Raw genomic sequence first — 16,488 nt, forward strand, 5'->3', positions numbered from 1 at the left:
TGCTCTTTCGTTCCCCGAACAAGCATGTCTCCTTCCCTGCGGTTTGCAGGGTGGTTCGGGGAACGCGAGAGCAAACTGCGGCAAAGCTGGTCTCCTTCCCCGGTTTGCTCTCGCGTTCCCCGAACCTCCGTGCAAGCAGGTCTCCTTCCCTGCGGTTTGCAGGGGGGTTCGGGGAACGCGAGAGCAAACCGCCGCGAAGCTGGTCTCCTTCCCCGGTTTGCTCTCGCGTTCCCCGAACCTCCGTGCAAGCAGGTCTCCTTCCCTGCGGTTTGCAGGGGGGTTCGGGGAACGCGAGAGCAAACCGCGGCGAAGCTGGTCTCCTTCCCCGGTTTGCTCTCGCGTTCCCCGAACCCCCCTTGAAGCCGCCCAACAGCGCTGCAGTGTGGCCACATCTAACACCACTTGCAGCGCTGGTTGCTGTAAGTGTGGCCACTCTGCAGCGCTGGCCCTATACAGCTGTACTAATACAGCTGTAACAACCAGCGCTGCAAAATTTTAGATGTAGACATACCCTTAGAGTGGAATAAGGCCTCTAATAAGATTTTTTAAACTATATTGCTGCTGAGCAAACCAAAGAGATTTCATTATTGCTGTGAGTGTGGCCACTGAAATGGTGGAACAGATTATCCACCAATTCTTGCTTCACTACATCACTTCCCGATTTGTCAAATCTGTTTCCTTGAGCTCTGCACTACTGGGCTAGTCCTAATAGTGGAGCTGGAGGTTATCAGCTGCATGAGTAGTGTCACCAAGCAGTTCTGCTGCAACTTGAAATGGCAACAGGGTTTTTTTCAACGAGAAATGTGGAACAGTGCTTTAAAATGACCTTAAGTGTGGCTTTGGATTGTGGAGACCAAGGACATCTCCCTATTATTAACCCTTTCTTATGTGTATGCCAGCAAAGAAGCTTAAGAACAACAGCTAGGATGTTGATGTTATTTTTTGCAATTCTTCAGCATCTTCCATCAAAGGCACTGTTGGGCTTTGTAAATATTAAGGAATTAAGTTGCATGCACCTCATGAACTAGTCTTGTTTTACAGAGCAGGAAACGGGGGCACAAAAGTTCAGTGACTTGTCTAAAGTAACTCAACGAGTCTGGGGCAAACCTGGGACAAAGGGCATTGGGGTGGGGGCTACCGGTTTGTGATCAGACATAAGTCAGGAAACTTGCCCATGCAGTCAGTGGAAGAACCAAGAATACAGGGCCAAGTCATTTAACTGCTGTTCGTCAGTGTCACCTTCTGTTAAAAGAAAAAAAGCATAAATAAGTGCTTTGAGAACCATAGTGAAAAAAGCTACATGTTACAAAGTATTATTTGTAAAGTCTGTGCCTCCTGAGGCGCAGTTCTTCCCTTAGACCACTGTATTCCCACATACGGTATTGTTAAGTGTTGCAGGAGTTCACCCAGGAAACTATTGCATGTGAGGGGGTGTAACTGGATAGCTTTTTAACTGCTCAACCTGGCTTAGCCTCTTCTTCTTGCTGCAGGGCATCCCTGAGATGAGTGAGGATGAAATTGTGAGTGTACCTGATGCCAAATACACCAAAGGAGAATTTGAGGTGAGTCCTTCTCCCATATTAATCTGCCTTTATTTCAGAGTGTCTTGTGAAATCTCCAGGGGCTGCGAATGTCCTGTTCCTTCAAACAGGCTCAGCATTTCAGCTATTTCATTCAGGGACTGAATTTCCCATTAAGTGATGGGGCCTATGGCCTTGTCTACACTACAAAGTTGCAGCCCTGGTGAGGGGGTTATAGCGCTGCAACTTAGGATGTGTACACACCTGCAGGGCATTACCAGCGCTGCAACTCCCTGTTTGCAGCGCTGGCCGTACACCCGGTCGTGCCTCGGGTGTAGAGGATCCAGCGCTGGATCACCAGCACTGGTCATCAGGTGTAGACACTCACCAGCGTTTTTGTTGACCTCCGTGGAATAAGCAGGTATCCCAGCATACCTGAGGAAGCCTCTCTGGTAATTAAGCAAACTCCACTGCCCTCCAAGCAGGTCTCCTTCCCCGCGGTGTGCTCTGGCGTTCCCCGACCCCCCCTCCAAGCAGGTCTCCTTCCCTGCAGTGTGCTCTGGCGTTCCCCGACCCCCCCTCCAAGCAGGTCTCCTTCCCCGCGGTGTGCTCTGGCGTTCCCCGACCCCCCCCTCCAATCAGGTCTCCTTCCCCGCGGTGTGCTCTGGCGTTCCCCGAACCCTCTCCAAACAGGTCTCCTTCCCCGCGGTGTGCTCTGGCGTTTCCCGACCCCCCCTCCAAGCAGGTCTCCTTCCCCGCGGTGTGCTCTGGCGTTCCCCGACCCCCCCTCCAAGCAGGTCTCCTTCCCCGCGGTTTGCTCTGGCGTTCCCCGACCCCCTCTCCAAGCAGGTATCCAGCCCCGGGGTGTGCTCTGGCGTTCCCCGACCCCCCCTCCAAGCAGGTCTCCTTCCCCGCGGTGTGCAACAGCGCTGCAGCATGGCCACATCTAACACCACTTGCAGCGCTGGTTGCTGTAAGTGTGGCCACTCTGCAGCGCTGGCCCTATACAGCTGTACCAACCAGTGCTGCAAAATTGTAGATGTAGACATACCCTATGTTTAGGATTCTGAAGCAGCCAGACTGGGGTTTATTCACATTGTGGTTAAAACTCTGATAGTAACAGCCCGGTTCAAGTCTGGGTCCTGGCTTTTGGGGGCTTTTCTGGGGCTCTGATATTAGGGTTAGTCTGCTCATGGTTCATATTTGGAGATAGGTCTTTTGCTTCTTTAAAAATCACACTGTGTGCAGAACAAGGCAAGAGGATGATGACAGTCTGTTAAAGATTAACACATTGTTAGGCTGGTCTCAGGAGGTGCTAAATGTCTGTTTTCATCAGCTACATCAAAGCAAAGACCAGGCATTAGCTTACAGGAGACATGTCTAAAGAGCACTCCATTTGTCCATCAGGTGCAGGCAATCTGAGTGTCAGATAAAATAGCTAGAATAATAAAGTTTTTTTCTTCTAAAAATAGGGCTCTCTTTCCACACCCTACCAGAGTGTAAATGTTAACAGCTGTGAGTTCAAGCCTCACTGACCCTCCCTCATCTGCTGATGGTGTGATTATGACCTTCTTTATTAACCCCAGCCTCTACTGTTTCCCTATTGTGAAATCACTCTGTTCTGTTCATTTTTATTTTCCAAAGGCAACAAACATTTCACCCAAGTGTCTGGCATTTTGCTTCTGAAAGAGGCTTATGAATACCACAGCGCTTGTGGCACTGTGGCAAGTCCACCTTTTGGCTGGTGACCTGCCGGTGTGCAGTACTGCAATGCCATCTGCTTACAGTGAAGTCAGATTAAGTTTCCACTGATCTGGAAGTGGAATGAAAGACCCTGATGGTTCCAATGCAATTTGCAATTCTGGTCATAATGAAATTTTCCTCAGGGAAACAACTTGATAATCTTACTTTTATTTTTTATAGTAAGATAAAGAGAGCTCTTATTGTATCCTGAACTAAAAATGACTCCAAACCCCAAATATCATCACCCCCAAATTTAGGTCAAGCTGTAGCAAGGTCAAGACTCACCAGTGCAGCGCCTCCTGCTTGTTGTCCTGGGAAATAGCTTGATTCCAGCCCGGAGCACCCTCTACAGGCCAGTGGCTTACCTGCCTCAGGGCCCCGTAACCCTCCCAGACCCCAGGGCCCTTTCCTTGGGTGCTGTCCCAGCAGTACCCCACCACACTGTCACCTTCCCCCTCCCCAGGGGAACCCCCAACCCTCTCACCCACCTTGCCTCAGTGGCTGCTGCCAGCCATCATCTAGCCCCCTTGCTCCACTGGCAAGGGGGTCAGACCAGCTGCCTCTGCCTAACTCAGGGCTGCACCTCTGCAACCCCAGTACCTGCTTTGGCCTTTCCCAAGGCCTGCACCCTGGGGGGTTGCCAGGCCAGAACTCCCCTTCCCCAGCACTACTCTATTCCCAGTACTCTGAGCTCCCAGGCAGCCAAGTTCTTCTCTCTCTCTAGAGCAAGAGAGAAACTGACTCAGTGCCTGGCTTACAGCCCTTTTATAGGTCCAGCTTTGGCCTGATTGGGGAGTGACCCCAGCTGTGGCTGCTTCCGCAATCAGCCTAGCCTTTTTCAGGAGCATGGCAACTTCCCCAGTACACAAGCTGTTGTCGAGGAGCAGTGGGCGCTGTCCGGGGTTCTCTGCTCGGTGTCCCCGTTAGGTTCCCTCCTTCTGACCCTTTGACCTCACTCCTGTCCCTGTTCTTTTATTAGTTGTCCCCCGCACTCAGTGGGTTCTGTGGCCCTGTGGTTCCTCCCCTTAGGCTGGGGGTGGATCCTTTAGCAGTGGGCGGGCTTCGCCCGCCCACTTCCCAGACACCCAATAGGTACACAAGCTGTTGTCGAGGAGCAGTGGGCACTGTCCGGGGTTCTCTGCTCGGTGTCCCCGTTAGGTTCCCTCCTTCTGACCCTTTGACCTCACTCCTGTCCCTGTTCTTTTATTAGTTGTCCCCCCCACTCAGTGGGTTCTGTGGCCCTGTGGTTCCTCCCCTTAGCCTGGGGGAGGATCCTTTAGCAGTGGGCGGGCTTTGCCCACCCACTTCCCAGACACCCAATAGGTACACAAGCTGCTGATCCCAAAAACCCAATAGATACATAAGCTGTTGCTGCTTCTGTACTGAAGCCATATCAGAGTAGCTGGTTTTGAGATGGAATTGGGTTTGCAGTTTTTTTTTTTTACAGAGAAACTCTTGAAGTGTGTCCTAACAAGTGTCTGCTTTGTTGAACCAAGAAAGAGAGGTGACCATGTGTGTTGAGGGAAGAAGAGTGGTCTGGGGGTAGCTGGTCACTGGGCCGGGACCTGGGTTAAATTTCCTGATTTGCCACAGACTCCCTAGGTGATCTTGGACAAGCCACAAAGTCTCTCTAAAGTCTGCAAAATGGGGGTGATAGAGTCATAGATTTTAAGGCCAGAAGAGACAATAAGGTCATCCAGTCTGATCACCTGGATACACAGGCCCTAGATTCTACCCAGTTACCTGTAAACTGAGCCCATTAACTGTTTAACCAAACATATCCCCCAGAAGGGCATCCAGGCTAGATTTGGAGAGAGAGAATCCACCCTTCTCTTGGAGATTGGGTAGTAATTCCCTACCTCACATGGGTGTGAGGAGGATAAATATGTTAAAGACAGGGAGGTGCTCAGATTCTATGGCAATGAGAGCCACATAAGTATCTAGGACAGACAGATACTTTGTAGCAACTGTCTGATAAGCTCTGAGGGGTTGTAGCCAGTCAGAGTTCATGGATCTACATATTATACAGTCACTGTACAGATGAGAGTCAGACACGGCTGTTTGGCAATATTCTCTGTCTGTGTTGTTGTAGCAGTTTATTAGCATTAATCCCGTCCTAATAGTACACACTGTTAAAATTTCAGTTGAATTGAGTGGGAGCAGGTCTGTCTGTCAGTGACTCTAAAAGGAATGAGTATGTAATCAGCACTTTGGGTTTCAAGGCAGAGATGATGGTTACTATGCTATTGGATAACAGCATGCGTATGTCTTTGTTCCTTAGGTGTTTCAGGAGTCTCTTTCGGTGGGGAGTCAGTGAAGACCCCCGATAATGTCACTCCCATCTTATATAGCTTTTGCATATGGCAGGAACCCTTTGTTTCAAAGCGTGGTTCCTAGGCCAATCAGTGGAAAAATACTGATATCCCAAGTTGGGAAACCAGCACCAGGTGACCTGGTCACATGTCCTTGTAGTGTAACACAGGCCATTACTTGGAAGCTGTTTGCAGGGCTTTCAGGAAGGCTCCCCAGGTGGGAGATAAGCTTCTCCTAGGGCCTACTGTTTTCCTAATGGCCCTTCCTCACCCAGCTATTCAGAATGAAAGCATCTTGTCTAGTGGGTGTTCTCAAGTTTAAACACATATTTGTAATACAGATATACAGTCAATATTCCTAACTTCAGATACAAAAATTGTACTTGCATTCAAAGAGAATAATCATATCAGCAAATCATAACCTTTCCAATGATATTCCACATGACCTATCTTGCATAAAACACATTATAACTCTGTCATAATCATATAATAATATCTCTATGAAGAATATTGGGTGCAGTGTCTCAATGGGCTCCTCCAGATTTAGAGAGTGCAGTCCAGCTTGTCTAAAGCTTTTCAGGGGCAAGCAATGTGTGGGAGTGGGGAATATAGTGAGGAAGCCCGAGCACTGGACTGGTGGAGATCACCAGCCTTAGTTTAACTAGGCGTTTATGCCAAAGGGAGCTTACTAAGGCAGTGCGGCTGTGTAGGGGACAGATTTTCTCCTACGCCAAGTTATGCTCAAGGTGGATGTGAGTGCATGTGTGCTATCAGAGTGCCAGTTGTGAATCCCTGATTTCTCTACTCTGCACAGCTCCGGCCATGGTCTTCGTTAGAGCAGCCTGAACAGCAGCTGGCAGTGGCAACCAAATGAGAATTGATGGAGTGCATTGAGGTTCTTGCCCACTGCAAGTGTCCTACAAAAGCATTAGGAGGGGGTGATGATGGAAGGGTGCTGTGCTATCCTGACACCAACTGAGAGCTCCCAGCATTCCCCTCTCTCTCATCCCACTCCAAAGAAATTCTGAGTTGGCCACTAGGTGGCCTCTTTGGTCTGCTTGTAAGGAACAAAGGGGCCAGACTGTGGGCGAGAATCTGGCCTTGCATGCTTTTGGGGTGATGGTGATTATTTGTATTACTGTAGTGCCTAGAAGCCCCAGTCACGGACCTGGACTCCACTGTACAAGGTGCTGTACAAACACATAACAGAAAGGTAATCCCTGTCCCAAAGATCTTACAATCTATGTATAATACAAGAGACAACAGGTGGCTGCAAGCAGATAGATTTGAGAGCACAACCTGGAATAGTCCTGTCTGTTTTATACTCCTCAAAGTGTGTAAGTTTTGGAATGAAATCAGTTGTTACTCTCATCTCCCAGGTGGTGATGAAGGTGGTGCAGCTTTTACCAGAGGGGCACAGAATGAAAAAGGAGGTAGATATGGCCCTGGATACTGTGAGTGAGACCATGACACCTATGCATTATCACCTGAGAGAAATCATCATATGCACCTACAGACAGGTGAGTGCAACCAGTCATTGTGCTTCCCAGATTAACTCTCTTCATTCCATATTTATTTTTTCACCCTCCTGTAAATGGGAAGTGCAGACACTTTGATTAGTGGCCTAGATATCTGCCCAGTTTCACTTGCTGTTTGGTATTTATAGTACAGGAGACTCCCGAGTCCTATTGTGCTTGGTGCTGTAGAAACACACACAAAGGCATGGTCCCTGCTCCAAAAAGTTTCTTAATATAGCACTATGGCTTCTTCAAGAGCCTGTGTGTCCTGTCAAAATGCTGTTTTGTTGCTTATTTATTACATCCAAGCTTTTTGGTGCGTTACTAGAGAGATCCCTGCAGCTCCTTCAGTTATGACGTGCTGGCACCCCTACTCTCTGCTTTTCATTTTTCTTCAGTGGCCAAAGCAATGTTGTAAAACCTGCTACAATGGTGCTATCACTTTACGGCCAAAACTCAGAGCTGCTTCTGTAACTCTGACCAGTGTCTGTTTATTGTCTTATTGTTAATATTTGAAAAAGAAAATCTGCTCTCAAAACGCAATGCTTACGCAGATGGTTTGAGCCTTAGGAAGTTTGAATCAAACCCTAATAAAAAGCAAAAGGATGACTTCCAGAGAGATACTTGATAAATGAGAAGGACTGATAGATGTACATATGACTCCAGGCATAATGGGACAGGTTGGCTTTTGATCACAAGTTCATTGATTATTTTGGGGGGGGATTAAATCAGTTGTATCATGGTACTGATTGTGTTCAATACAAAAAGGGCACTTCCTGCTTTCAGCCAGCAGGTGGCAAATGTGCTCTTTTCTGTCTGCATTCTGGTAATAGCGTTATGGTCACTTATTTATTCTATTCTTGAAGTTGAATAACTTGTCTTTTAATGCGGGGTCGTCGGTGTGGGGGGAAAGGAGGATGGGGGGGGGTTGGAGGGGTACCCAGGAGTTTCCCAATACCTACTGGAGACCTCTGATTTCCTTCTGTCTCTGCTTTTACATCTCGCTCTCTGAAGAACCTGTATGGCAGGCACCTGTCAAAGCCAAGTAGTACTCTGGACTCCCATCAGAGCCCATTCACACTACTCCCCTGCCAGTTTCAGTTTCCCGTAGTGTCATCTAGCTTCTGCCAATGATTTTCCATGAATAGTTCTGAATATTAACAGACTATTTCTTGCCATGAGCAATAGAGTGTGTGCACATGGGATTGCTGGCATGGGAATCTTAAGGCTGCTCAAGGAACATGCTCATAGGATACTGTATACTGTGTATTTTCATTGTAATTTCTGGAACTAGCATAGGAAATAGTCACAAAACTAAGATAACAAACCCAGCAGCTTCCATTTTCTCGTATGCAACTCCAAAGTGTATAAAGCTGAGGAGGCCAGTCTATAAAGGAGACATTGTCTGAACTGATACAACTTTAAAAATATTTACATTTTTTTTTAATAACCCTCTTGGGAAAATCTGACTCCCATTATCCCGACCCCTTAGCAAATGCCAAGGCCTGTGAGAGGGATGAAATTCAAACTTTGTTGCTAGTTGGTGCCTGAGCCACAGAACCGGAGAGGGCTGTGGCTCTCCTCAGTTCCATTGCACACTATACTAGCCCCTACTTGTGTGGTCTATCCTGAGAAGGAGAAAGGGGATAGCTGGCATCCTTTTGCAGCTGCACTGTAATTCAGCATCAGAACTGGAATGTCATTGAGGTTCTGCTCCCTTCCCTTGATAGAACAGTGCATTTCATGCTGGATGAGCATTCCCCTTACCCAGCTGGTTGAGTCGTACTCACTGGGCAGAAGATGCCAGCAGCTGGCCAATGCCTGGGTTGAGGGTTCAAATGTAAGGTTTTGTGGGGTAATGATGATGGATGGTAGAACAGTAAAATAAGAACCTTTTCAGTGTATACTTTAAAAAGCTATGGGGTTGTTTTTTATAATTCTCCTGGAACATATAAGCCAAAATGTGAAAGGAGATTTGCCAAGTTGGTTAGGCCCAAAATTCGACTTGCCTCAAAATGTTCTGACTTCTAAATATAACTTGAAAAAGTGAATCTTTGACTTTACAGCTGAGAACTATTTTAATGCACTATGTAGGACCAAAGCAAGAATCACAAGTTTTGCTCCTTCCACAGTTGACTCTACAGCAGCAATTAGCTAATAAATTCCAAGAAGCATGCTGATATAATCCAGAATGCTAGTGCATAAATACAAAAGTAAACATAAAAGGCATGTGAGGTTTAAGTTCCTTTAGAAACATGCTTGGGTGGTGCAGGAGAGCAGGCGAAGTAGGCACGTTTTGCCATATAGAAAAAGAGCAGAACTGACAGTGGAAGAAACGTGAACAACCTTGAAGTTTTTTTGCAATATATTTTTCAAAGTATTTGCTGATAGTGCTGTTTTTGGTTAGTGTGCCCAGGTTTGAAGTTCCTTTCCTTACTACAGTGCTGGTGCTCTGTGCTTTAGCTTTTAGTCTTGCAGCTTTTCCATATTAGCATGAAATGTAAATACAGGAAAGGGGACATAAGCTCTGTGTTCTTGCAGGTAGTCTTGTCGCATATCTAGTGAAAGAGTCTTCTTTCCAGTGACCTCAGATCAACCCTATTCCACGTGGTGTTTTTGAAAATGGAAAGCAGAAACCTCCCAAAAGAATAAGTGTGCCCTCATGGGCATTAAAATGAAACGGTCAGAGGGGTAAGGCCCCAAGTAGAGATTTAGTGTATTACATATTTCTTTAATTATAATTTAATATTGATGGAAATAGTCTCATGATTTAAAAAACAAAAATCAAATAAAGGTTGTTCAGAATGTGTTGATTGAAACATTCCCCTGCAGTGTTTGCAACTTAAGCTCTGCAGCAATGTGCTTGTGTAGGAGAACTGGAAAGTGAAACTTATTGGAAACAAACTCAGTTTGACTAGCTTCTAAGTTAGGTTAAATCAGAAAAGTAAACAAATAGCAAAGTGGTGAAAAATGAATTTTCATGATTATTTTTCCCTCCTATTTTTAATTGTCCACGGTACTGTTAGGATATGTCTCTGTGGTGTAGTGGTAAAAAAAAAAAAAAAAAAAAAAGTGGGTAAACTAACCTAAGCTAAACTCTGTATTCCCCATATGAGAAGCTACAGTACTGATATGTGGACCTTTGAGCTTGTAGTGTGATTCCCAGCTTGAGGAGATATACTCATGCTAGCTGTCATCAAGCTAGCATGGTAAAAACAGAGTGTAGCTGTGGCAGAGCAAGCAGTAGGAGGGGCTCACAGCCCTGAGTACAGGCCCATCAGAGAGGCTAGGTGTGCATTTGGGGTAGTTAGCTCCTCCTGCTGCTCGTGCTATCACAGCTACATTCAATTTTTAATGCATTAACTTGATGAGAGCTAGTGCAGGTGTATCTGCTGGAGCTGGGAATCAGATCTTCAGCTCAAAGTGTAGACATGCTCCAAAAAAAACACTGGTAAAGTCATTTAACACCCCCTCCTCCCCCCAAAAGAGACTGTCCATTCAAACACCTCATGCAAAAGATCATGTTAGTGAGGATCTCCCTCAAACCTCATTTGAACTAACCACCCTCCTGGTCCAAACTGGAGATGTGCTGCAATCAATGCATTTGCACTTTCAAATGGCAGTTGTTTCACACAAGGATCAGAGAAGGCTGAGACTGAGGCGGGAATGAAGTTTTCAGCCCTGCAATATGCTCTATTCATCAGAGTAAATGGGTTCCAAGCTGCAGAGGAAGAGCCCTGCCCTAGCCCAGTATAAAAACGCTATAGATATTTTGGTTTTGTCTTTTACATGAGTGTGAGTGCCCTTTAAATTACCTACCAAAAGCCAAACTGCAGTCTCTGAGCCCTCCCACAACATTGGCACAAAGCTCCCCTTCTCAGTTCTGCAGGTCAGTGAGAGGCTAAGGGGAAATACAAGTCCATGCTTCAAACCCTCAACCATTATTTGCTTAAAAAAAAAACCCCAAAAGGGATAAGTTGGTGCTATAGTTATCTCCACCCTTCTCTTGCTAAATCTGCTCTTACCAAAACCCTCAACCACAGGGATGTCAGGTCCCTTCCCTCTCCTTCTCCCCCCTCCCCCCATGTTCTTTCTAACTGGTATCAGAGATCTGATTGTAGCCAGATGTGGCCCCTTTGACCCTGTTAAAGTGCCTGCCACAGTCTCTGGATACAAAACAATGGGGCTTTATCCCTCCTCTTTCTCCTGGTCTCATGCACACAGCTTTCTCTCTGCAGCTGTCAGACTGATAGGTTTATTTAGCCGAGGCTCATGTTCTTACAACGATGGAGTTGCCTTCCATGCACACGTCTCCTCTCCACCCAATATCAACCTTACGTTTTCAGAGGGGCAGAGGGAGTTACAAGAACCATGGAAAGCCTGTTCTCTACTGAGAATGGGTGAAGCACTGACTGCATCTGTGGGAAAGGAAATGGGAGAAGAGGGGGAATATGTCAATTGAAAAGGACGTGGTTTACGTTATATATTTTAAACTATTCTAAAGGGCCCATATAAAACTAAGTGCTTTCCCAGGCATTAAAATCCCCAGTGATTAAACCAGAAGTGATGGCAATAATAATAGTAGCAGAAGCAGTAAAGTGCCCATAAGTCTGTAACCTACCAAGCAGCAATAACCCAAAGACTCTTAGTTACTTCAGATTGTTGGTTCTGAAGCACTGCATGCTGCTTTCTCCCTGATATCCCCATGTTAAGTGTAGGTAATTTGGCATTATTGGGTGGAGGGCTTACATATAAAAAATCCTCTATATTTTTACAGAGTTGCCAGGGATAGCAGAATGCACATGGTGAGTGTCTGCCCAAACATCCATTCCAGATCTAGTGGAGTTGGATGGTCCACTTGAGAAGCTGGATTTTTAACATGATTTCGAGGCTCTGAAAGAGTTTTGTCTGTACATTTTTAATAAATCAGCTCCAGGAGCTCAGGAGTTGTAATCAACCCTACAATAACAAACTAAGCACCTGTGCACTATGGAAAGCAAACAGATTTCAGTTGTAGGCATACAAGGGATTTTTATAAACAGTAAGTACTAAAATATTTTTAAGTTCTGAAATTTGTTCCAATGAACAATGTTACACAATGTCTTTGTCATAAACATCTTTCCACTAAAATACAAAACATGTTTTGCTGCTTATTTAAAGAGCACCAAAATTTAATCACCACACCCAAAAATCTATCACTGTCCCTCACTGTTTATCTGCCCCTGGATACATGCATTCGACCCCCATTGAATTGATGGGAGTTGTATTTATGTATTTGACTTGCATGATAGAGTGCACACATTCAGAATAGATGAGATACATGTTCAATGAATGGATATAATAAGAATGAAAAAATTACAGTGACATTGAAGTCTTCAGTCAAATGCAAGATTACATTACAAGATTACATACTCAGTCCTGCCTTGAGTGCAGGGGACTGGACTAGAATACTTCTTGAGGTCCCTTCCAGTCCTACACTTCTATGATTCCAAAGCTAGGGAAAAGTCCCTTTCCAATGACATGTTCTGACCCTCTGCTCCTGAGAGGCTGAGGCCTTCACCACTGACTCTACCTTCCAGATCACGTGTTTATTTTTAAAGGTCTTCCAGATACAGAAAAGTCTCCAAACTCCTTGAAGTGAGAATCAAGCCACTGTTTAAAATCCTGGTCCCCTGCTGGTCCCCATCAACAGATTGAGAGTGCTTGGTTAGTTTGGTGTGCAGAGATTCCGGGTGCCATCTGCTCTGTAGGCCAGCTCTGTCCTCCTGATGAGTCTGTGTGGCACTGAGAAGACATGAGTTCAAAGACGAGCTGAGGTCAGTTATTTTACACAAACTACTCTCAGCAGAAAGGGATTTAGTCTTGTTTTTCCTTTGCACTCAGGATACAAGGCTGCTTTTCCCTGATTTGATCTCAGATTTTTCATAAATCTAGTGGAGGAAAAAAAAGATTGTTCATTCCTTCTTGGTGTGCAACATGCCACATAAATCCACTCACCACGTGACTACGGCATTTATAAAACAGTTGACTGAGGCCACCAGACATTCTGCCTTATATGTGGAAGGGCATGGAAGAATTTAGGGATTTTAATTGTATCCATGGGGTCAATTACAGATGTGTTCTTCTTACTGCTTACCCGAACTATTGACGGGACACCTTTGTAGGATGACTCTCCTGAAAGGTGTCTAATAAGGAGATCTTAGAGTAAATGCATGTATGATAGAAAAATATTTTTTTCTTCCCTCCCCTCATTTTGTTTATAATTTTTTAATTCCTTCCATTGCGTGAAATGATGCCAAGATCAGTATTTACAGCTCAGAGCCTCTGAGAGGAGTTATTAAGGGGTTTATTTGGCTGGGACTCAACCTGCTGTTGAATTAGCCCCTCAGCAGGTGAATGAAATTTCCAGGTGGCACGTGACTAAGTATAAGCTTACTTCACTTCACCCTATTTTTATAACTGCAAGGGTGGAATTACTATTACTATTTGCATAGAAGCTTCACTCAGGTTTCAAAACACTACATAAAAGTAGGCGTTAAAATGAACAGTCTGTAGTACCTACTGGGTTTTAAGTAAAACTGCCATCAAATAGAAAGTTTTATTTAGAAAATACCCACAGCTTTTTGAATGCCAAGCTCTTCTTAAATTCCGTTGGGGTTGTCTTTGTGTACTGGATGGTTCAAAACCACCAGCCTTGTATTTCTGAAGTTCTCACAAGCCAAGGAAAGATTTTGCCAGTCAAGCTGACCTAGGTTGGAGCTACTTGTCCTAACCCTATTGGAAGCCTACTCAAAAATCCTGTTTTGCATTTTTACCAAAGCTATGGACCATTAAATTCAAGGCCTGGGATTTATCTAACTCTCTCTTTGCTCCTGTTCTTTACATCTAGGGTTCATTGTTATCAGCAGAGTCTGTTTAAATGTTGGTGCCATGCAAAGACACAATGCAGGCATAATTTAATGGATGGAATGGGACAGTATTTGCTTAAAGAAAAGGTGTCAACCAAAAGCCCATTTTGTTTCTTGCTTTTCTAAAAGGATATGGTGGATGGGAAATCTTCAGCCTTAGAAGGAAAACACCACAGTTTGAATATGTTTCTAAAGATTAATAAGCTTTTGTGTATTAATTACTGAAATGTAAACAGGTAAATTCCCCTCCTCCTCCTCCTCCTCCTTTTCCTGTATCTCAAGCAGAGCTGGGTGTGAGCTGCAAAGTTTTGATCAGTATTAAGACTCCTTTGGTTTACAGTGGTGACCAACCCAGGACTAGGAGACTATAAAGGTGGCATAAAGCATGCTCCTCCTCCCCCCGCCAGTTGTACTAAGAGCTTCTGGGCCTTATGTTTGGGGCACTGGGGCCTTATCCATGCTAGGAAAATTTCCGCACAGGATTAGACAACATGGTTCAAAAAACATTTATGCCCTACCTACACTACAGGTCCCCCATATTAGCACCAGTGGAGCAGCAATGGTGTAATAAAATGGTTCACATTTTTCTAGTGTACACAAGGTTCAGTGTGACACTTTTCTTCTCTGGTGATCAGCTATCCATCCAGTTGCTTTTTTGATTCCCTAAGCTGTTCCCTTTCACAGTGACATGAAACAGAGCAAACTCTATTAGGTGCTTGTGGGCTATGCCCTTTTGAGCAAATCCTTCCAATAGAAAGAATGAAACCTTGGCAGGACAATGCTGGGGCTGGAAAACCTCTTGTCTGTTTATGATCAGATGTTTTGAATGTTCTGACACTGCTTCCAAACAACAAATTCAAAATGCCATAAATAGCAGCAACAGTAATTAAATTATCTATATTACTGTGGTGAGGCTTACACATTGCTTTCATAAGAGAGACCTGGAGCTTTGCCCAATGTGGTGTCCAAATTTTACAGTTACTAATCAGGATTGTGGCATTGCTGTGCATTCCTTTATTCCTTCTGCCCACCAAGAGCCCATAATCCTCTTCTGCTGTGCAGACTGAAAGTACAGCATTCTACTCCTGGTATGTGAAAAAGAGATTGCACTTTGGTCCTCTCTTTGATAGAGCCCTGAGTTCACTGTGAGGCTGCTCTCCCTTGGCATTACCCTTATTTTCCTTTTCTTTATTTGTTTAAGATTTATTTGGTTGCTTTGTTCCATTTTCTGTTGGTTGGTTGGAGATTAGATAGCGGGAACAATTAGTGCGTATATTAGAGTGATTGATGCTCTATAAATACTTGAGAACTATTTTTCAGTGTCCAGATGTGTGCTAAGTGTTTTACAGGACAACTAGAATGACTGAGCTTATGAATGAATTATAGATGTGACAATATGAAACAGATTTTTTTTTAACTGGTTCATTTGCTGGAAGAAGGGCTTTACATTCATGGCTATTTGTAAGGATGGTTTGAGGTAGAGGGGCATGAGGTGGTGTTTGCAGAGAAAATATTCTTTTCCATGATAATTCACTGATATGTAACAAGTAGGGCCCTATGAAATTTACAGTCCATTTTTGTCAATTTAATGGCCAGAGGGTTTTAAAAGTAGTCAGTTTTACAATTTCAGATATTTACCTCAGAAATTTCATGGTGGTGTAATCATGGGTGTCCTGACCCAAAAGAGGATTGTGGGAGGTTTGCAAAGCTGTTGTAGGGGGGTCATGGGATTGCCACCCTCCCTTCTGTGCTGCCTTCAGAATGGGGCTCTGAAGGCAGCTTCCCTGGAGGTTCCCAGAGGTGGAAGTGGATCCGATCTCCCCCATACTGCTGGGAGCGCCCCAGTCAGGGACTGCTAGTCCCAGCCAATGGGAATTAAAACATGGGCCTACAGGGCCTGTGACTGGGGTCCTGGCCAATTTGGGGGCCCCTTATACCACCCTCACTTCTGCACTGCCTCTGGAGATGGGTCTGATCTCCCCACCAAGAGTGGCCATGCAGGGGAAGGACAAGTCCTGTCCCTCCCCACCCAGCCCTGACTAGCAGCTACGAGCCCCCGGCTAGGGCACTGCCAGCAAAATGGGAGATTGGATTTCACGAGGAAGGGCTTATTTCACAGACTGACACACATATTTCGTGGCTGTGAAATTGGTAGGTCCCTAGTTATGAACAGTAAAACAAGCCAGATCAATGGTTTACAGTCCAATCCTGAACCTGGAGAACTTGATGGCAAATCTCCAATTGACTCTGTTAACTTGCTAGATTAACACTGTTGGTAAGAGCTAATGTGAATGACTGCAGTTGAAGATGCAAGGTCACAGCAGTAACCCCCGCTGAATCACACTTGCTTGCCAGTGGCTGTTTCTATTGGGGTGCTGTGGTTGTGGGTTGGGTTCTATTTTTTCCACAGTACAGCTGCGATCAAATTATTGTTTTCAATTAACAACCAAGAACAATTGACTGGAAGAATAAAATATAATTACCCAAT

At 45.1% G+C, this 16,488-nt stretch overlaps 1 protein-coding gene across 4 annotated transcripts in view; it reads left to right on the forward strand.

Annotated features, from left to right (window-relative positions):
• PALD1 (phosphatase domain containing paladin 1) overlaps positions 1-16,488 on the forward strand; it is a 201,381-nt gene that overhangs the window by 110,805 nt on the left and 74,088 nt on the right. For all 4 annotated transcript variants that reach the window (XM_030570349.1, XM_030570352.1, XM_030570351.1 and 1 more), the window contains exons 17-18: positions 1,491-1,562; positions 6,955-7,095. In XM_030570349.1, the coding sequence (XP_030426209.1) occupies positions 1,491-1,562; positions 6,955-7,095 (213 nt within the window). The remainder of the gene's footprint in view (positions 1-1,490; positions 1,563-6,954; positions 7,096-16,488) is intronic.

The sequence above is a fragment of the Gopherus evgoodei genome, chromosome 7, assembly GCF_007399415.2.
Source record: "Gopherus evgoodei ecotype Sinaloan lineage chromosome 7, rGopEvg1_v1.p, whole genome shotgun sequence".
In the NCBI taxonomy this organism is placed as follows: Eukaryota; Metazoa; Chordata; order Testudines; family Testudinidae; genus Gopherus; species Gopherus evgoodei.